General features: G+C 37.0%; 1 protein-coding gene across 9 annotated transcripts in view; it reads left to right on the forward strand.

Annotated features, from left to right (window-relative positions):
* Window positions 1–22,007, forward strand: part of BBS9 (Bardet-Biedl syndrome 9) — a 458,993-nt gene that overhangs the window by 169,381 nt on the left and 267,605 nt on the right. For all 9 annotated transcript variants that reach the window (XM_047848254.1, XM_047848291.1, XM_047848301.1 and 6 more), the window contains 3 exons: window positions 12,161–12,342; window positions 17,778–17,854; window positions 21,599–21,652. In XM_047848254.1, coding sequence (XP_047704210.1) covers window positions 12,161–12,342; window positions 17,778–17,854; window positions 21,599–21,652 — 313 coding nt within the window. The remainder of the gene's footprint in view (window positions 1–12,160; window positions 12,343–17,777; window positions 17,855–21,598; window positions 21,653–22,007) is intronic.

Consider the following 22,007-nt stretch of genomic DNA (forward strand, 5'->3'; position numbering starts at 1 on the left):
TTGTTGTTTTTCCTCCGTTGGAATCTTTCAGTGGCTTTCCATTACTTGTGAGGTAAGAACTACAATTCTGTGTAAGACATTCAAAGCTACCTTTAATTTTTATCATCATTTTTCTTTCTTTCTTCTTCTTCTTCTTCTTTTTTTTTTTTTTTTTTTTTGGTAAACACTTGATTTCTTTTTTTAAGTTTTATTTATTTATTTATTTATTTGAGACAGAGAGCAAGCGAGTGAGTGCAGGGGAAGGGCAGAGGGAGAGGGAGAGAGAGAATCCCAAGATGACCCAGCACTCTGAGCATAGAGCCTGACCTGGGGCTTGATCCAACAAACCATGCGATCATGAGCTGAGCCAAAATCAAGAGTCAGTGGCTTAACAAACTGAGCCACCCAGGTGCCCCTATCATCTACCTTCCTATCTGAATTCTTTTAGGGAGAAATAGACTTTCTGGCTGATAGAAACAGGGGCATTTTTATACTTATGCTCATGCTATTCCACTTTTCTGGAATGACCTCCCTGGTCTTAACACCTATGAAGATCATGCCCTTCCTTTTAGGTCCAATTGGAGTCTTAACTTTACTTGCATTCTTTTTCCCCATAGCAATTGTCATCTTTGAACACACTCTCTTTCTTTCTTTCTTTCTTTCTTTCTTTCTTTCTTTCTTTCTTTCTTTCTTTTGTTCATTCTATTTCTCTTTACTAGAATGTGAGCTCCTAGAAGATAGGGATTTTTGTGTGACTTCTTCACTGATTGTCACTCTGAGAACTGTGCCTGGCATAACTTTGATACCAAATAGATACACATATTTTTTTTTAATTAAAAAAAATTTTTTTTTTAATTCTAGAGAGACAACATGAGTGGGAAAGAGGGGCTGAGGAGAGAGAGAGAATCCCAAGCAGGCTTCATGCTCAGTGTGGAGACTGACATGGGCTCCATCCCATGACCCTGGGATCATGTTTCCATGAGCTGAAATCAAGAGCCGGCCACTCAACCAACTGAGCCACCCAGACACCCCATGATAGTCAATAGATATTGAATGAGTGATTCTAGTCTTACTAAAACACTTTTCCTGAATGTCTGGTATTTTGTGCTGTGTGTATGTCTCTTTCATCGAGAGCATTTGGCTGTAATGCTCTGCTCCTTTTCTTATCCAGTTCCTGCTTGTGTTATTTCCTCTAGGAAACATTCTCTCACTATCTGATTTGATGTTTCTCATTTATTTCTTTTTTGTTTTTAAATTTGTAAAAGCGTATTTATTTATTTATTTAGAGCAAGTGGGGGAGGGGCAGAGAGAGAGGGAGAAGGAGAGAGGATCCCAAACAGACTCCTTGCTGTCAGCAGAGAGCCCTGAGACCATGACCTAAGCCGATGTCAGACACTTAACTGATTGAGCCACCCAGGTGCCCCTCGGTTGTTTCTATTGGCTCCCTTGCTTACATCCATTATCCATCCGAGTGTGCCTTGTACATTCTTGCTTGATTTACGTGTCTGTATTGCCCACTGTACTCTAAGGTCTTTGAGGGGAGTGACCAGTGTAAACTGCTTATCTTTAACATTTAGAATGGTGCTTGAATATAGTAGGTGCTAAATAAATACATATTTTTTTCAGTAATGAAAGAAGTTAGAGTTGAGTCAAATCCTTATAAACATAATTTGCTTCCCCAGTGCAAAATAGGCACTTCTAAGGAGTTACGTCTTTTTTTTTTTTTTTCCGGTTAGCAATTTACTTGTTTAGTCTGTGAACATAATTAGATTCAGTATATAGTCTTGTGTTGACTTTCTAGTAACTCTAATAAGAATTTGAAAGAAGTTTTGAAAGAACAGGCTAATCTCTTGAGTTCTTGATGCTTTGAAATTACTACAGGAGATATTTTGTTCTGTCTCCCCAGTGAAACCTCTAATTTCTGCAATTTGCTGTGACAACTTATTTTTGCAGAGTTTTTGCTACTTTGATATCTTTGGAAGCTGGCCTTGGCTCCCACATTTTACTTGTTCTTCTCTTAGACACTCTAATTACCATGTCTCTCCCATTAAATAATTGAGCTGTTGATTATCATAAGGCTAATTATAGATAGCAATAACTGAAAACCATTTACATAAACCTCAAATTGCCCCTTAGAAATTGTTTTAAATTTTTCATTCTTGGGAAGTCAACATGGAATGGTGGGTAAAAAAATACCTCATTGTGAGTCGGGAAATTTATATTCTACATTTGATTCTTCTGGGACCTAAATTTTCATATGCAGTATGAGCTAAGTATATCAAAGTATATTGGTATGAATCTTTGCCTGTGGGGCATCTGGCTGGCTTACTTGGTAGAGCATGTGACTCTTGACCTCTAGGTTATGAGTTTGAGCCCCATGTTGGGTGTAGACATTACTTAAAAATAAAATCTTTAAAAACAAAAAACAAACAAACAAAAACAACTGGCAGGTATGAAGCTTTGCCTGAGAGACAGTCATGCAGGAAAGGACAAACAAGGCATAATTATTTTTAAAAACTGCAAAACTAACTCCTCAGCACATATGTGCTAAAAATACACAGGTGGTTTGTTTAGTGTCTGACTTAATTCCTGTACGGGCTTAATACACTGGAAAATCATGGCATAGAATCATGTCTTTTTTCATGTGTCAAGGAAGGACTCCAATATCTAGTTTTACTTATGGAAAAATTTATTGTGTTTAACTTGTTGTTTAGAAAATTTTCTTCTTTTCCGTGGGAGAGAATATGTTTGCATGCTAGCTTTCTTGGCGTGTCCACACGGAGGGCTCAGTGTCAGGTGGCAGCTACCACCTGCATACTGTATCTTCCCACTACTTTTGGCATTGCTTTATTATTTGATAATTAGAAGGAATATGGAAGGGATATTAGAAAACCATAATAAAATTGGAAATAAAAAGCTGGATATATTCTATTATTTGACAGAGAGGGAGAGAGACAGAGACATAGAATCTGAAACAGGCTCCAGGCTCTGAGCTGTGGGTACAGAGCCAGACATGAGGCTTGAGCTCAGACGGTGAGATCATGACCTGAGCCGAAGTCAGACACGTAACCGAATGAGCCACCCAGGCGCCCCTCAAGAGTTTCTTTTCGTAACTGACTGAGCCACCCAGGCGTCCTCAGCTTGTTCGTTTCTTAAAAAAAAAAAAAAAAAAAAAAAAAAAAAAAAAAAAGCTGAGGGATTTTATAGGTCGTTTTGGTGAGAATCAACCTTTCTGTTTTTAAGCTATATTAAGTCTTTTAAGATATATCTTTTTAAAGCATATTTTTGCTCAAAATGCCTTCACTTGTTCCACATTCAGGCTTCGTGTTCTTTCTCATATGTAGTCTGAACTTTTCTCCTTTCGTGTTGTTATTCCCTCATGTCCTTCATACTGGATATTCTTTATACCTACTCTCTAAGTTTAATAGGTTCAAATATTACAAGTGTTTATGTTTTAATGTCATGAATTACAAATTAGCTGCAAGAAGTTTTTTTTTTTTTTTAATTGTGGTATAGTTGATACACAGTGTTAACATTAGTTTCAGGTATACCAGTAAGAAGGTTTTAAAAAATAAATTTTCATGAGATGAATCACTTAAAATTTATATAATTTTGTAATTGGAGCACCAAAAAAGTCAGCAAAACAAAACCCACCAAATGAAAAAGAAAAAAAACAAACCATAATAATAATCATAATAAAATAGGACTTTACTTTTAAATAGAAAGATGAGGGTAGCTTGAAGGAAGTGTTGAGGAGACCAGAGCAAAGTGCACACTGATCTTCAGAACCATAGGAAACACTGTCAGTGCAGGACATGTGTACAAACTGGGCTGTGAAGGACAGCAGAAGAATGTCGCATCGTGTGCCGACACGTACTCTGCTTTCTTGTGACTGCGTGGAGGTTCAGAGCATTCAGGTAGCAACAAAAATTGAGTATGAACCAACCTCAGGGTTCTATTGATATCACTTCCTTGCTTCCAAATCACAATATGAATTAATTCAGGTTTCAGAAAACAATCACTGAAGAATAAGCTATATTCCAGGGCCTCCTGGGTGGCTCAGTTGGTTAAGTGTCCAACTCTTGGTTTCGGCTCAGTCATGATCTTGGCTCAGGTCATGATCTCACAGTCTATGATTTCAAGCCCTTGTCAGGCTCAGTGCTGCTCTTGCAGAGCCTGCTTGTGATTCTCTCTCCCTGTCTCTCTATCCCTCTCTCGCTCTTGCATGCACTCTCTCTCTCAAAATAAATAAATAAACTTAAAAAAAAATAAGCTATTCCAGTGTTCCAGATTCAGTTTCATTTTCCATCAATGAAATTTCCCTGATCCTCCTGGCTAGAAACGACATTGCTACTTTTGAATACTAAAGTACTTTATAATTGTCTTATGACACTTATGTCTTCCATGTCATATTATTCTTATCAGGGAGCATGTTTTATTCCTTTATAGGCTTGCAATTTTTTTGAGCTAATTTCTGGTTTCAATTAATTTGTGCATGCTCTGTAGCACCTCAGATGGTATCCTGCATATAGTAGGTGTTTGAAGATGTTTAATGAATGAATGTCTAGTAAATGAAATACAGTAGAGAAGTGAGAGGTAAATAAGAAAGAAAGTAGAACAAAATTGTGCGCTCTCTGCTTTTGTTTTCTGTTTCATTGTTAGTTTGGTAGAGGCACTAAAGAATCTAAAGCTGGTTTAATCATAAGAGTAATTGTAATTTGAGGTATCTCTAACATGAAAATTATTTCTTTTTTAAGACATCCTTGTCATCACAAAAACTAATGAGAGAGCCACATCCCTGTTAGATTCTGTAGATATTCATTCATCTACTTTAAAACTCAGATAATTTTAACAATTGGTAACTTTCATCAAGAGATTTTAAATTTTTTCTGAATGTACAAAGTCAGAACCTGCTGACAATAACAACTTCTAAATGGTATCAGGGGCGCCTGAAGTCGGTTAAGCGTCCGACTTCAGCCAGGTCACGATCTCGCGGTCCGTGAGTTCGAGCCCCGCGTCAGGCTCTGGGCTGATGGCTCAGAGCCTGGAGCCTGTTTCCGATTCTGTGTCTCCCTCTCTCTCTGCCCCTCCCCCGTTCATGCTCTGTCTCTCTCTGTCCCAAAAATAAATAAACGTTGAAAAAAAAATTAAAAAAAAAATGTTATCAAATGTGCTCTTGCTATAGAATTCAACCAGGTGTGTCAGCTAATTCCATTTCAACATGAGGAAATAACTATAATCATTTCATATTTAACTTTGTAGATTAAAGGCAAATATCAGTTACATGACATTTTGTGTAGAATTGGCCTCTTTTCCTTTTATATTTTCCTTATTTTATTTTATTATTATTATTATCATTATTATTATTATTTTTGAGAGAGAGAGTGCTTGTGTGTGTGCATGTGTACAAATGGGGAAGGGGCAGAGGGGAGGAAGAGAAAGAAGATCCCAAGCAGTCTCCACACCCAGCACAGAGCCGGACTTGGGGCTTGATCTCACAATCTGAGCTGAGATTAAGTCAGATGCTTAACTGTTTAAGCCACCCAGGCATCCCTATTTTTCATATTTGATTCTTTAACACTTAGGTATTATGCTTAGAAAAATAATGAAATGAACCCCCTTCTGTAGTTTCTGTATTTATTTATTTATTTATTTTTTTTTTTTAATTTTTTTTTTTTTTCAACGTTTATTTATTTTTGGGACAGAGAGAGACAGAGCATGAACGGGGGAGGGGCAGAGAGAGAGGGAGATACAGAATCGGAAACAGGCTCCAGGCTCTGAGCCATCAACCCAGAGCCCGACGCGGGGCTCGAACTCACGGACCGCGAGATCGTGACCTGGCTGAAGTCGGACGCTTAACCGACTGCGCCACCCAGGCGCCCCTGTAGTTTCTGTATTTAAAACACAATTCTGTTAAATACATTTAACATTTTATATGTGCTGAATGCATAGTCTACTCTAAAAAAAATCATTTGTATGAAGCATCATTTACTATCTATTGTGGGCCACTATATGATAGTGCATTGCTTCTGATTTGAAGTGAGACAGCCTGCAGCTTTCTGCTCCTCTGCTTCTCTGCTTATTATCTCCAGGTAACCATGGTCTATTATTTTCTCTTCTCTGGGTTTCATTCTTTTTTTTTTTTTTTTTTTTTTTTTTTTGGTAAAGTAGAGGCAGTGTTTTTTCCTCATAAGATTATTGGGGGGATTAACTGAAATGATGTGGTCATATCTCCTAAATATGTTTTGATCTATCCTCTTCTCTCCATTTCCATCATTTTTTCGTGGGCCACCACTTTCCTCACCTAGACTTAACATATTAACTCCACTCAGAGTGGTTTCTCCACATTGCAGACAGAAGAGATCTTTGTCAAAGATGAATCACTCCTCACTCCTATACTTAAAAACCTTTTGTGATTTGCCATTGCTTGAGGATAAAATGCACAATTTTTAACAAAGTTTACAAGAGACTCTATGATTTAACTCTGTGTAATTTCTTGGCCCCATCTTTACCTAATCTTCCTCTGAACTTTCTTTGTTCCAGCCACTGTGGACTTCTTTATTTCACTGAATGTTTAATACATCTCCTTGTCTTGGAAATATGTAAGCTTGAGGGAGGGACAGGTTTGAGTTGGAGGGGAGGAGTCAAAATCAGGAACTCAGTTGTAGCTATGTTCAACTTCAGCTGTTGGCTGGCCTTCCAAGTGGAGATGTCACGTAGGCTGCTGGATGTATACAGCTAGACTTAGAGACAGTTCTGTCTGGAGATATAAGTATGGGAGCTGGCACAAAAAGGGTATTTAAAGTAGTAAGACTGAGTGAGTTCACCAAAGCCAGAGTCTGCCCTTTTTGGTTTGTTTTTTTCCATGTCCCAGGATCTACTTGTAGGTCAGGATTCAGCTTCTGTGCCTTCTACCTTTGTTTTGCTTCCAACTGTGCCATAGCACCTGCAATGTTATATCGCAGTTGACCAAATCGATCTCTCTCCATATATCTCTATATAGATATCTATTTATATATATATAGCTATTTAATGGCTTCTCGATTTTCCATTATATATACACTATGCTTTCAAAAATATTTCCTCTTTTTCCTACCATTTGGGTTGTTTCTAAATTTCCTTAATAACTGTGGAAGTCGATTAGTGTGTAAAAGGCAATCAACATTTTTAAGGCTTTTGATTTTCTAAAATGAACACTAACAGCATATTTAACAAATTTACATTTACATTGGGAGTGTATGAGAGTTTTTATCTTCGTGTACCTTTTGTAACAGCAAGACTGATTATTAAACACAATGTTTTCTAGTTTAAGGTATTCAACAACCAAATACAGCTTTTTAAAAATAATTTTAAAAATATGTATTTCTTTAATTTTGAAATTTTTTCATCTATTGACTTATTTTTGTTAAAATTTTTTTTTACTTTTTTATTAAAAAAGATTTAATGTTCATTTATTTTTGAGAGAGAGACAGAGCATGGGGAGGGGGGCGTGGGGATTGCAGAGAGAGGGAGACCCAGAATCTGAAGCACGCTCCAGGCTCTGAACTGTCAGCACAGAGCCCACTGTAGGGCTGGAACCCACGAACTGCAAGATCATGACCTGAGCTGAAGCCGGACACTTAAGGGACTGCGCCACCCAGGCACCCCTGACTTATTTTTAATTATGAATTGTACATTTCCTTTTACCTTTTCCTTTTGGAACATAATCTCATTTTCATTGATTTGTAAGATTTTTTTTGTGAGTTCTTTAGATATTAGATGAAACATATAAGATGATTTTTATAGGTTAAAAATGAATATTCACAATGTCATATGTTTCAACTTAAATTATGTAGTTTTCATTGGTTGCCAATGATTTCCCAGTTTGTCTTTTGTTCTTTTTCACTATATTTTTTAAAGCATATAACACGTTTAAAATTTTTTTTGTTGTTTAATTTAGTGATCCTTTCCTTTGTAGTTTTCCTCCATTGCTTTCTTGCAGTAAAAGGTCTTTCCATCCCAAGGGCAGATAAATATTTTTGTAGTTTCATATTTTAAAATTTAACTTTTAAAATCCATCTGGAATTTTGGTCAAATGTATTGTTAAGGCAGGGGTCTGTTTACTGAGTGATGAAACAATTACTTTCAGATTCCTGAGCAAACTCTGTTGTTTATTTTCATGCCCCATTGCTAAATACACAAAATTATTATGTGTCCTAGGAATATAACATCTTCGACCTTGGTTCTTCATAAAATACATTATTTTGGTGCCTTGGGTTAGCTGATGTGCTTCAAGGACCAGTAATGTGGGGACCTTAGTTTTGGCGATGTTAACTCTTAAGATATAAGTAGTAGTGTACTCATTACTTGATTTACTTGATGACTTCCTCCAGCATAATATTCCATCATCCACAGAACCTTACATATTAACTCAAATGGATAATATTGTTAAACAAAATGTTCTTTAAGTAGAGAGATTGTTAAAAAATCTTGATTGTGTTTTTCTTTTTTCTCTTTATACTTAAATTTGGCTTAGTTTTAGGAATGATACATATATTTTAAAATTTGTTCTTTGATTTAAGATACCAAGTGATGACATTACTTATTTATTAAGTAGTGCTATAGGCCAGAGTCAAAGTGCCTGTTCCATCATAGGTGTTTTAGACAGAAATTCCACTCATTTATTTTAGAATTTTTAGAGGTTATTCTAGTTCCTGTGGAATAAACTGTGCAGTGTTAAATGAATTCATCTGAAGTCTAAATTTCTGTTATTTTATCTAAATTATATGTGGTGAGTCAGATGCGGTTGAAGAAAAAATAAATTGCTTTAAATTGTATAACTTATTGTTAAGACATTCTGGTGACCTTTGTTAAATTCTTCCCATGAGGGAAAGACCAAGCCTGGCTCCTCCCTTTTATATTCGGGCAGGTTGAGTGGTAGTAATATATATATTTTTTAGAGTCTGAAGAAAGAAATGTATGCACTACTCTTCAAACTCTTTTTCTATCTGGACTCAGAAACTTAATAGGTTTAGATGCATTTTTAGATAATTCTCTTGTGTCAAAATTGTACTTGATACTTGCTGTGTAAAACAATGGAACAAAATTGATTCAATAATAAGCTATTCAACTTAAAGACCAAATAAATTTGGATACTGAGGGGTACTTGTATTGGGTCATACTAGGTTTCATATATTATGGACCACTCAAAGGGTGAAGATAAAATGGAAATACTCTTTTGTATTAAGAAAACTGATGATCTCATTTTCTGAGAAGCCAGCCAAAGATCTTGTCTTTAGTGTTCTAGAGTTTCCTGAAGACTCATTGAGTTTCCAGACCTCAGTGGGGTTGGAGAATGGGGAATAGACCACAATCATAACTTAGAAGGGACAGAGGGTTGCCCTGTTGAAATGGGCTTCTCAGAACTGGAAGGTAGGATTTCTGTGGCCACTAGGTGGCTTCAGCTGCCTGCAAAGGAAGAGTACAGCTCAGAGGTACTATGGGGTTGCTTTTCACACTGTATTTTGGGAAAATAATTTTATGTTGGGAGTGCTTATTTTCTGAGCTAGATTGACAGAACCAGTTCATAAGACTTAAAGATTTTTGAGGATCATATAGTCTCACTTTCTCATTTTAGAGATAACATTTAGGAAGACTTCTCTAAGTTGACTCTGCTATATAGGGGCTGAGCCAGAATTAGAACCCTAACCCTTAGGTCCCTGACTCTTAGTCTAATATTTTAGCTGTTGAGTCTGTGATACCAGTTTATTTTTTGTTTCTCTGAAGTCATACCAGAGGACTATGTGGCACTGACCATGCCTAAATTAAATCCTGGAGAAAGTATATACATAGGAATGTTGTATCTATAGGGGAGGTAGATGGGGAGGTGGGTAAAATAGGTGATGGGGATTAAGGAGTGCACTTGCTTAGATGAGTGCCAGGTATTGTATGGAAGTGTTGAATCACTATAGTATACACCTGAAAGTAATATTACACTGTATATTAACTTACTGGAATTTAAACAAAAACTTAAAAAAAATGTTAGTTCTAAGCAGAAATAACCTAAAGAAATAGAGGTAAAATTGAGGCACTTTTTGACTTCTGTGTCAAATATAAGAACTGGATATACATACATAGTATTTAAACTTTTCAAAAAAAATAATAAAAAGAATGTTGTGTTGAAGACAGGTGGTAAAGTGGATGTTGGTGACTTTATAGGAAAGACAATATCTACTTTAAACCAAGTTAAGCCTTTAGAGTAATGAGCTGACCCCTTGCCATGATCCAAAATTGAGGAGTTTTAAGATTTCATACTTATTCTGAATAAGGCTTAGACTTGTATAAGTCATCCTTTTTTTTCAGATGAATTTGCAACATTTTTTTCAAGTTATTTTTCTCTCAAATTTTCTGTTAATTTTGATTAATATTTAATCTTTAGAACAGGGTTAGAAATCTTTTTTTAAAATTAATTTATTTTTTTAATTATTTTTAACGTTTATTTACTTTTGAGACAGAGAGAGACAGAGCATGAATGAGGGATGGTCAAAGAGAGAGAGAGACACAGAATCTGAAACAGGCTCCAGGCTCTGAGCTGTCAGCACAGAGCCCGACACGGGGCTCAAACTCACATACTGTGAGATCATGACCTGAGCTGAAGTCGGTCGCTTAACTGACTGAGCCACCCAGGCGCCCCAGAAATCTTTTTTTTTTTAAATCAAAGACCATTAGAAAACAAAAGAAAATCAGACAAATTCCTTATGTATCACCTCAAAATGACTTATGACAATGTTGACTTCTTTTTTCTTCTGAGTAGGCTAGGGAAGAAGCAAATAGTGTTCATTTCAATGAAATTCTTTTAATAGCAAGTTCAGGAAAACTTAGAACTTTTAAAAATAGCATCCTAGCTTTATGTATAATTTATATATTTGGGCTAGTTTCTAGAGTAAAAAAAGAAGGGCCCCTGGGTGGCTTAGTCTCTTGGGTGACTGACTCCTGGTTTCGGCTCTGATCATGATCTCATGGGTTCGTGAGATAGAGCTCCTGTGCTGTCAGCATAGAGCCTGCTTGGGAATCTCTCCCCCCCCTCCCCCCCACAAACCCTCTCTGTCTCTCTCTCCTCTCTCTCTCTCTCTCTCTCTCTCAAAATAAATATTTAAAAAAAATTTTTTTTAACGTTTTATTTATTTTTGAGACAGGGAGAGACAGAGCATGAACGGGGGAGGGGCAGAGAGAGAGGGAGACACAGAATCGGAAACAGGCTCCAGGCTCTGAGCCATCAGCCCAGAGCCCGACGCGGGGCTCGAACTCACGAACCACGAGATCGTGACCTGAGCCGAAGTCGGACGCTTAACCGACTGAGCCACCCAGGCGCCCCTCAAACTAAATATTTAAAGTAAAATAAAATAAGTGGTGTCATACATTAAAAAAAAAAAAAGAAAAAAGAGATAAGAGAGCCTAATGAAGAAGGAAGAGTAAAAGAATGAGGAGGAACAGAGATAATCAGGATTTGAAGAGTGGTGGAGAAAGAGCCATGAAATGAGAAAATGGGATACTTCTCCCTCAGAGTCGAGAGCAAGAATGACTGTGGCTGCTTGAGTAGCAGTGCATGTAAAGGAAGCTATGGTGGGGTCCCTGGGCAAAGCACAAACACAGGTCCCCAAGGTATAGAGAAGGAAAAGGAAAAGATCAGGGAGTGCATTTCTCTTCAAGGTCTTGGAGGCCTTACTTCACTAGCATTTTTCACCATTTCCCGGATTGTCTTGTCTTTGCTCCTGTGCCTCAGCCATGGTCTTCACCAGCCCGTAGACCAGCTCTTGATCCACTGTAGTTCCACAAGTGTTCACATGATTATTATGAATCTGCCAAGTGGAAGCTAGAGCGAGGATTAAATGATACAGTTACTTGAAAAGCTCTTGGAGCATGATTTATCATGTTGTTAGGTCCCCCAAATTGACAGCTATTACAAGAATTGTTAAGGTTTTCTTCTCCCCCTGTAAAATGAATCCTAACATTGGGAGTGCTTATATAAATATAAATCATGTTGAAAACATTTGAATTGAGTCTTTGATATAAAACTTTAGAAATAGATATGTGGTCATTTTCTTAATGGCATGTTGAAGCTGGATTGAATAAAAATATTGTTGGTCAAGTCTAAATACACCAAAAATTTGAATTATATCTCATTTTCTCTTTCTCTTTGTAGTGATTTAAAGGGAGTGATAGTCACTCTGAGTGATGATGGTCACTTGCAGTGTTCATACCTGGGGACAGACCCTTCTTTTTTCCAAGCTCCAAAAGTTGAATCTAGAGAACTACACTATGAAGAACTTGATATAGAATTGAAAGAACTTCAGAAAATCATCAAAGATGTTAATAAATCGCAAGGTATCTCATTTGCAATTCTGTATTATGTGATTTTAGTATTCATTATAAAATTTATATGTGGATAATGTTTTGAATATATTAGTTAAATTTCTCCTCCAGGCTTAATTAAAATCATATTTGTAAAAACAGTATTGCTGTTTAGCATACGAGGTCTTTGTACTTAGTTTGTATTTTATAGCTTGTGAAAAAAATATCCTATTTAAGGTAATGTTTTTGTTAGTGTGTTTCAGGGACAGTACTATCTAATTTTTTTCTTTAAACTCTTAAGAAAGGAACAAAGTATTTATTTGGGTAGTGGTTTCAGGACATGAGAAGAGCATTATACTCTAGGGTGGTCACTTAGTAACTTCTAATATCCCTGAAAACATTTTAGTTGCTTCTTTTAAAAGAAACCAAAGCAGTACATGAGTTACCACTTGGTTGCTAAAATGGTGGTCATTTGTAGCTTTGTGATATAATTTAGCTCTGCAGTTAATTAGCCATCTAAATGGCGTGTAGCCTGCAGTATGCTGATTTCTAATGAGTCAGAGGCTGATATTTTCAGTTTCTGGGTTTTGAACATCTCAATACTATCTTACTTTGAGATTCACAAGGGTATAATTTTATTGTAAATTAAAAGGAGAAATAAAATACCAATCTTGCAGTTTAATTGGACATGTGAAAAACATTATTTTAAGTTTTCTTCTCACAGTCAGGTAAAAGTATTTTTTTAATGAGAAAAAATATGAACTATTTTCACATAAGAAATGTTAAAACAAGTAGTTACAATAAAAGCACAGGGCATTAAAAGCCAATCAAAACACCAGAGCCAATCTTAATCCTGATCCAATCACTTTACTAGATTTAACTATTTTTGAGTCTCCATTACCAAGACAGATTTAGAGGAATTTAGATAATATACTTTAAAAATATGATTATTAAAGTCAAATTATTATGCCTTGGCTTCACAATGTCCTTTTAGAAGTTTTGAAAGTAAACCAGTGAAACTTAGGTCTCTTAAGTACCTCTAATTACAGAAAACCTGTTTGTTGTCTACAGCCCCCTGTCAAATGGAGAATGGTTAACATTGGATGTGTCACATTGCAATATACAATTCCCCCCCCCCCCCCCCATTTTTGATACTGGTGTTTTGGGGATTAATGAAATTATAAGTCTCTTTTTGTCATTTAAAAATATAATTGGAGAAGAGTGGCATATATATGAAATGTGAAATTTCCAGAGTTCATTAAATAAACTTAATGTGGCTTTTCACATTAGATTTTGTGTCTTGAGATTTTGCCCTTCCCATAAACTATGTGCTAATGATATTTTGATTAACACTCAATTGTGTAAAAGAGTTCTCAGAAAAATCCTTTACAGCTAAAAGTTTTTTTCTGTGACCATAGTGATACCCTTGAGTGAGAAGGGTTGGGCTACTTTTAAAGTTGTCATTACCTTGATCCTTCTGTGTACTTGAAATAACTGCTAATTAAGCTAGGGATGTGCCCACAGACTTGGTGTAAAGTTCATTATTTACATAACCTCAAATTTTACTTAATATTTAAAGTTCCCTGCCCCTTCTTTGCCATCATTTAGTCGTACCAAAAAAACAAAACAAAACAAAATAAAAAAACCAACAGTAACAACAACAAAAAAACCCAAAGAGAAACTTGTAAGAAAGAGGACTTTTAAAATATACTATTTCCAGATATTGAAAACATTTAGTATTGTGTAACCTTATATAACTGTGGTATATTTGTTTATTAAAATACCTGTAATTAGGGGCACCTGGGTGGCTCAGTCGGTTAAGGGTCCAACTTCGGCTCAGGTCGTGATCTCTCAGTTCATGGGTTCGAGCTCCGCGTCAGACTCTGTGTTGACAGCTCAGAGCCTGAAGTCTGCTTCGGATTCTGTGTCTCCTCTCTCTGTTCCTCCCCTGCTCGTGCTCTGTCTCTGTCTCTCTCTCTTTCAAAAATAAAGGTTAAAAAGTTTTTTTAAAAAAACCTGTAATTATATAAAAGCACCAAATCATTTCATTGCAGAAGATTATGAGAAGTTAAAACTCTGAACTTTTTGATGACCTCATTATTCGTTTAAATGCCACTTATTTTAGTATAGTGACTTTAACTTGCAAAAATAAGTTCACAGTCTTGTGGATTATTTTCAGTACTTAGAGCTTTTTTATTTCTTCAAAGCAAGAGTTTCAGCAAAATTTAAAGCCAATTTAAAGAGTACATTTTGTTGTACACATGGTGTATATTATCTACTGTAATAAAAGTGTTTTTGAAGCTGATTTTATGTGTGTAACTTATATGAGGAATGTATGTTGTAAGCATGAAATTATAGTAATAATTTCTGTATGGCTCATGGGTTTTGAAACTTTTCATACTCATTAGTGTGAATCCTGCCTAACATTTCTTTTACCAGTAGTCAACAACATCTGTCGGTAGGCACTTCCAAAGACAGAAGTTTCTTATGATTTAGCCAGTTGATCATGTTCTCTGCTGGGGTGGGTGTGAAGGAATGGGTATGGTAGTGAGATAGCCTCCTACACAGTTGTGTATTCAGGAAGGGAAAGAGAACAGTAAGAACGGGGCATATAGTTTGTGTGTGTTTTTTAAGTTTTTAATGTTTATTTGAGAGAGAGAGAGAGAGAGAGAGAGAGCGAGCGCTCAAGTGGAGGAGGGGCAGAGAGAGAGGGAGATACAGAATCTGAAGCTGGCTCCAGGCCCTGAGCTGTCAGCACAGAGCCAGACACAGAGCTTGAACTCAAGAACTGTGAGATCATGACATGATCTGAAGTTAGATGCTTAACCGACTGAGCCACCCAGGTGCCCCAAGAAAGGGGCATATAAATGAAAGTCTGTACCCCATTGGAAATAAGTCTAGGGTAACTAAATTGTCTTTACCATTGAGTACTAGAAGTATTTGTGCTTGGTGACCTTGTTGGGAGATGTATTGTTTAGGGCTATGTCTGGCTGCACGTAATACCATACTCAAATAAGGTGGCTTAAACAAGGCAGAGGTTTATTTCTTTCCCATGGAAAAGAAGTCCAGTGATGGGCAAACCAGGGTTGGTTTGGCAATTCCACTGTCATCAGGGACTCCAGTTCCTTCTATCCCAGGGTCATCTGTTGGTCCAGGAAGGCTTCTGGAACTCCTGCCCTCACATCTGCAGCTGAGTCAGCCCCCTTAAGGATCTTTCCTGGAAGCCACACCCTGAGCAGCTTCTACTCACATCTTACTGGCCACTCCAAGCTGCAAAAGAGGCTGGGAAATATAGTGTTTCAGCTGAGCACTTTGTTGCTTAGAATAAAATTGGGCTTCCTTTAGTAAAGAACTAAAGAGTGGCTATTGGGTAGGTGGTGAACAGTCTTTTGTACTCTCTGCATAAGGTATGGAAATTCCTACACCGAATATTGCAATACTGGTGGGAATACCTGATGGCAGTCGTAGGCAGTTCTTCTCTTTGTGAGACAGCTGATTCCTGTGGCATCATCCAAGAACTTTCCATGTTTTTAGTCAGTCGTCCTTGGTGAGTGAAGGACGTTTCCTCTCAGGGTCACAGGGTAATTTCGGCAGTTCCAGGTATTATGTGCAAATATGATTTCCAGGGAAAAGAGAGATATTTCTCCCAGGTCTCCCATTTTATTATGGGGAAATAGCTTTCCTAGAAGCCTGTGCCAGCATCCCCCATTTCTAACTTCCCTCACCTCATGTCTGCCAGGATTAAGCCCCACACTTATGCCTAAAACAACAAATGGTCAGGGGAATGAAATCACCTTGATTGGATCTGACCAATCCAATGACTTTGAGGTGAAAGTGAATGTCTCAGCAGAATTAGGGCTATGCCACAAAGGAGGAGGAGTGGAAAGTGCATGTTAGGTGGGAGCCAGTAGTTGGTTTTATACACACACACACACACACACACACACACACACACACACACACACTGTTTTTAAAAAACAGACTATATTGTGTGTGTGTGTGTATGTACGTACATATATATATATATATCACATATATGTTACACACATACATGTGCGTACATATTGTTTCCTGTTTATTTAGGATCTCTGTCACTTGTTCATCATATCTCATTGTGCACTGTAAACGTTTTTTTAAATTGTGAAATTTTAAGTTGTGAAAAAACCATGAATATGGTGAAAATAATTCTAATCATACTAAAAGGGTAAACCCCCAGATCCTGGTTCCACTAGATTATTTAAAGGTAACCTTTATCAAGAGTGTTTGTGTATTCTTTAAAAAATTTTTCATGTTTATTTAATCGTTTTTACATGAATATGTGCATGTTAGATCCATTGTACTACATTACAATTTAATATAATTGCTTTTTGTAATTAATAGGCACATCTTGGAGTTCTTTTCTTATCAGTGTATAAAGTTGGATAGCACTTTTACTTATAGCTTTGGGCTTTGGATCATTGCACATTGTGGATAGTCCACCATTTCCCTATTAATAGAAATATAGAGATACAGGTTGTTTTTGTTTTTTTAAAGAATTTATTTTTAAATGATTTTTTATTTTTTATTTTTTTATTTTATTTATTTTTTTTTTTTGAGAGAGAGAGAGACAGAGCATGAGTTGGGGAGGCACAGAGAGAGAGAGGGAGACACAGAATCCTAAACAGGTTCCGGGCTCTAAGCTGTCAGCACAGAGCCCAATGTGGGGCTTGAACTCACAAACTGTGAGATGATGACCCAAGCTGAAGTTGGACGCTTAACCAACTGAGCCACCCAGGTGCCCCTGTTTTGTTTCTATTAGCTACCAGCAGCCGAGAACCTCCTTGAGAATGTCTGTGAGTTTTAGGTAAATGCTAAGGAGTAGAATTGTTAGGTTACAGGATATATATGTTTTACATTTTGATGGTTCTGACCAACTTACCTTCAAAAAGATTGTACTAGTTTGGCTTCTACCAGCAGTGTTAAGGAGAGGGCATTGAAATTCCCAACACTGGTTAGTCACTGGGTTACATCTTAGCTAATAACTTTGAGAAAGATAATTTCTCTTTAAAATATTATAGCCGGGGAAGAATTATCATCAGGTTTCTAATTCTGTAATGTATTAGTTTTCAACTGTGACTATGTTTGTGGGATTGCTTTTTTTTTTTTTTTTTTTTTATTATTTTTTATTTTTATTTTTGGGACAGAGAGAGACAGAGCATGAACAGGTGAGGGGCAGAGAGAGAGGGAGACACAGAATCGGAAACAGGCTCCAGGCTCCCAGCCATCAGCCCAGAGCCTGATGCGGGGCTCGAACTCACAGACCGCGAGATCGTGACCTGGCTGAAGTCGGACGCTTAACCGACTGCGCCACCCAGGCGCCCCTGTGGGATTGCTTTTTGATAATATGATATAGAGAAACCTTTTTTTTTTTAACTATATACAACAGGTTTACTTTATGATTAAATATTATTTTTCTTTTTAAATTACAGGTATCTGGCCCATGACTGAGAGAGAAGATGACTTGAAAGTTTCTGCCATGGTTTCTCCTAAATTTGATTCAGTGTCTGTAGGTTTATTTGCAGACTTTAAAAGGGTTTATGGTAGTGTTGGACTCTGCTGATTTGGGATCAATGTGTATTGATTCACATTTCTGGTCCCAGATAGAAACTTTAAGGAGGATAACAACTTTTAGTCTTTATTATTTTCTGGAACAAACATTTCCAATCTCTTAGTGAGGAGTTCCTTAGGCAGGATTTTAGTCTAAAAAAGGGGGAGGAAGGGGCAGAAATAGAAGAACTTTTCTTAGTCTACTTAAAAAAATTTTTTTTTTTTTAGTGTTTATCTATTTTTGAGGGAGAGAGACAGAGACAGAGTGCAAGCTGGGAAGGGGCAGAGAGAGAGGGAGACACAGAATTCAAAACAGCTCAGCTGTGCTGAGCTGTCAGCACAGACCCTGACACAGGGCTTGTAGTGACAAACTGTGAGATCATGACCTGAGCTGAAGTTGGACATTTAACCAACTGAGCCACCCAGGCGCCCCATTTAATCAACTTTTTAAAAAAACTTTTTCAGTACCAGAATATTGAGATAATCGCAATCCAGGTGAATAATACTGACCACACAAGAGATAATGTCCATGAAAGGCCTAGCTCAGGGTTTGCTAATTTACAGTCTGTAATACATTATAGTGGTTATGTTGGTGGTGGTGGGTGGGGGGGAGAGGGGTCTTTGTGTGTTAGTTTAACAGTAAACAGTTGGACCAGGAATTATTTTTCCTTATTTCTATCTGTGTGACCCAAGGCAAGGTATTTAATTTTCTTAGTCTCAATTTTTCTCATCTGTAAAATGGGAATAATAATAGAATCTACTTTGTTGAATTGTTATGATAATTAACCCCCACAGCAGCATCATCATCATCATCATCATCATCATCATCAAATTACGTTTTAGTTCTAGCATTATCATTATCATCACTACCACCACCCCACCATGCGTTCCACTAGTCTTGTCCACTGCCATATCCTTAGTGTCTGTCACATAATGAGTGCTCAGTGTATTTTGCTATATAAATGAATGGAGATGAGAAACCAGAAGCATGAAGGAGGGCCTGTCCTTTGTTGTGTTGCCCCATCTCCTTGTTTAGTTTTCTGTAAGTACTCGTTAGATTATAGTTGGTTCGGTCTCACTGCCTGCAGTTTGGGCAAATCTGTTAAGTTTATCTGTGTCTAAACCAGAAGTTGATCAATTTTGGCAAGTGATCAAACTCACTGGTTTTTACTGTATTAGGAGTTCATGTCCTATAATTTTACCTAGGAAATGACTTCGATATTTAGGTATCAGAGCATAATATAGTAAGTACTTGTCCTAAGTTTTCAAAGATTAATCTTAGTATAAAGAGCCAATCCAAGCAGTGACAAAAATCACGTTAACATTGCCATAATATAGTAAGTTGGGTATACTTAAAAAAAAAAGTACTATATATGAAAGAAACATTCACCCAGCTGAGTCACATAGTAGAGGCACTGTTTTAAACATTGGCTATTCAGCACACACTATTTCTCACTCTACCTGAAGGGTGTAGTCTAAGTGGAACATTTTTGCTTAGTTAGCTGACGAATGTACACACATTTTCTTGCCTTGGAAATGATTCCTATTTTCCTTTGGGCAACTTACATAATTTTTTCTAGGTTCCCTTAAAACAGGCTCTTTGGTAGGAGGAATTCCCTTTCCTTTCTTTAGCAACTTTTGATCTTTGTAGGAAAAGGCCTTAGGTAATAGCACTATATTGTAATGTATATTTCCCTATTGGTAACTCAGAGTGCTGTTTCCTCTTAACTAGGTGTCTCTTTCCAGTTTCATTTTCTGTGTCTTACTGTTTTTTTTTTTCTTAAGAGATTCCTGAGAGTATCATGTTCATCCCATTGGAAAACACTAGCCCAACGATTTATGTGGCTATGGTGCCATGGTGTCTTTGTGTAGCTATTTCTCTTTGGCTATAATTTTTTGTTCCCAAAGGACTGCTGTCCTTGAAGTATCTGGGTGTTTAGACATGGATTGAAAAGAGCAAGAAACAGGAGAATGTTGGTTTCTCTTCTAGATCTGTGGACAGCTAAAAGTAAAACATTTCCTGGATTTTAGGTTATACTAGAGCACAAAGCTTGGCTAAATATTTTATTTTGTCATTATTATCAAAGCACACATCTAAAAAGTAATATAATTTATAATACAATGAGGTCTTTTATAGAGGAGACAAGCATTGCTATTCTAGCTTCTGGATTGAGAAGATGGATCAGAGTTCATATATGGTTTTCTGTGGAATCATATATAGAATATGAGTCTCCCAGCTCTTTTTATAATAAGAGCAGTAGCGAGCCTGATGTGGGGTTCAAACTCATGGACTCATGAAGTCATGAACCATAAGATCATGACCTGAGCTGAAGTCAGATGCTCAATCAACTGATCCACTGAGTCACCCTGAATCTCTCAACTGTTAATTATGCTGGTACCCATTACACTGAAGCAATCCCTGTTGCCTAGTAGTGGATTAGTTTTTCTTAGTAAAACAATTTCAAATAAGTTAACTAAAAACACAGTGGATCTATTCATTGGTTGGATTAGTGATTTTATGATCTTAATTGTTCCCCACAAGTGGGTATTATTAGAAAATGTTACCCCTTGTTCTTATTCTGTTATCGAGTGAGCATTTTTTCCTCTCAATCTAGAACTCTAATATATAAATTATAACTTATAAGGAAATGTTTGCTTCATTATATTATGCTCTGAATTATTTAAAAGGTAGGATCAAGTAACCCAGGCTGATGCTCAAAGAGTGACCTAGTTTATGATATGAGCTCATAAACAAATAGATTTATTTTCTAGGTGTAAGGCCGCTGAAGCTTTATATCATTAGTTATATGTCTTAGATACATATTATTAGTATTTTTAAATTTTTTTAATGTTTATTTTTGAGAGAGAGAGTATGATCAGGGGAAGAGCAGAGAGAGAGGGAGACACAGAATCCATAGCAGGCTCCAGGCTCCCCACTGTCAGCACAGAGCCTGATGCAGGGCTCAAACCCATGAACCGTGAGATTATGACCTGAGCCAAAGTCGGACGCTTACAGGACTGAGCCACCCAGGTGCCCCACGTATTAATCAGAATAAAACATACCTTTGGCAAGTTGAAAATACAAGGACCAGGGCACCTGGGTGGCTCAGTCGGTTAAGTGTCCGACTTCAGCTCAGGTCATGATCTCACAGCTCGTGAGTTCGAGCCCCGCATCAGGCTCTGTGCTGACAGCTCAGAGCCTGGAGCCTGTTTCAGATTCTGTGTCTCCCTCTCTCTCTCTGACCCTCCCCTGTTCATGCTCTGTCTCTCTCTGTCTCAAAAGTAAATAAACATTAAAAAAAATTAAAAAGAAAATACAAGGACCTAAAAAGAATGGCATAATGCTTATCTGTGAAATACAAGGAACCCTTCTGCATAATATAAAGAATGAATTAATAGAATTAGTTTCAACATTTAAGTAAATTTGGCGAGAGAGTGGTTTGACAAAAATACTATTGACAAAATATGTGACCTTCTCTTTCCTTTTTTGGAAAAGGTTTTTATCAGTTCATTACTTTGCAGTTGAAGGCATTCAAAAAGCCACATTGACCCTTTTAGTCTGCCATTAGAGTGATAAATCCTTTATCGTTCCCTATTTTGATGGTGGGAAGTATATATTGCACCCATTGTGTTTACTCATTGACGGACGTGTTAATTTGAATCCATTCTTTCCTCTCTTCTTTTCTCAATTCTGTGTTTACAGCAAGCTGCTGATGTTGAAGTGGGAACTGACCTTGTCCCTTCAGTCACAGTGAAGGTATTGTGCCATGATTCTAGACTATAATGTGCAAACAATGTTACACATTTCATCACATCTGTCAATGTTGTCACTCTATAAGTAGCTTTTGGAAATGTAAAACAAGCACTTGAAATTTGTACATTTCCCTTAGCTTTGGGTAGCAAAGATAACCTTTATTGTTTCCGACGAATATAAAACTGACAATTGTATTCATAGTAGTGTTATGTAATGTTAATAATTCTTATGACTTATGCTTACTATTACATTTAAATGATACAGGGCCTTTTTTCTGGAAACAAAATTAACATTTTGAATATGTTAAAGGACTTGTGTCATGTGCCTACCATTTATGATAGACCAACCAGTTGATTGC

Source organism: Prionailurus viverrinus, chromosome A2 (assembly GCF_022837055.1).
Source record: "Prionailurus viverrinus isolate Anna chromosome A2, UM_Priviv_1.0, whole genome shotgun sequence".
Lineage (NCBI taxonomy): Eukaryota > Metazoa > Chordata > Mammalia > Carnivora > Felidae > Prionailurus > Prionailurus viverrinus.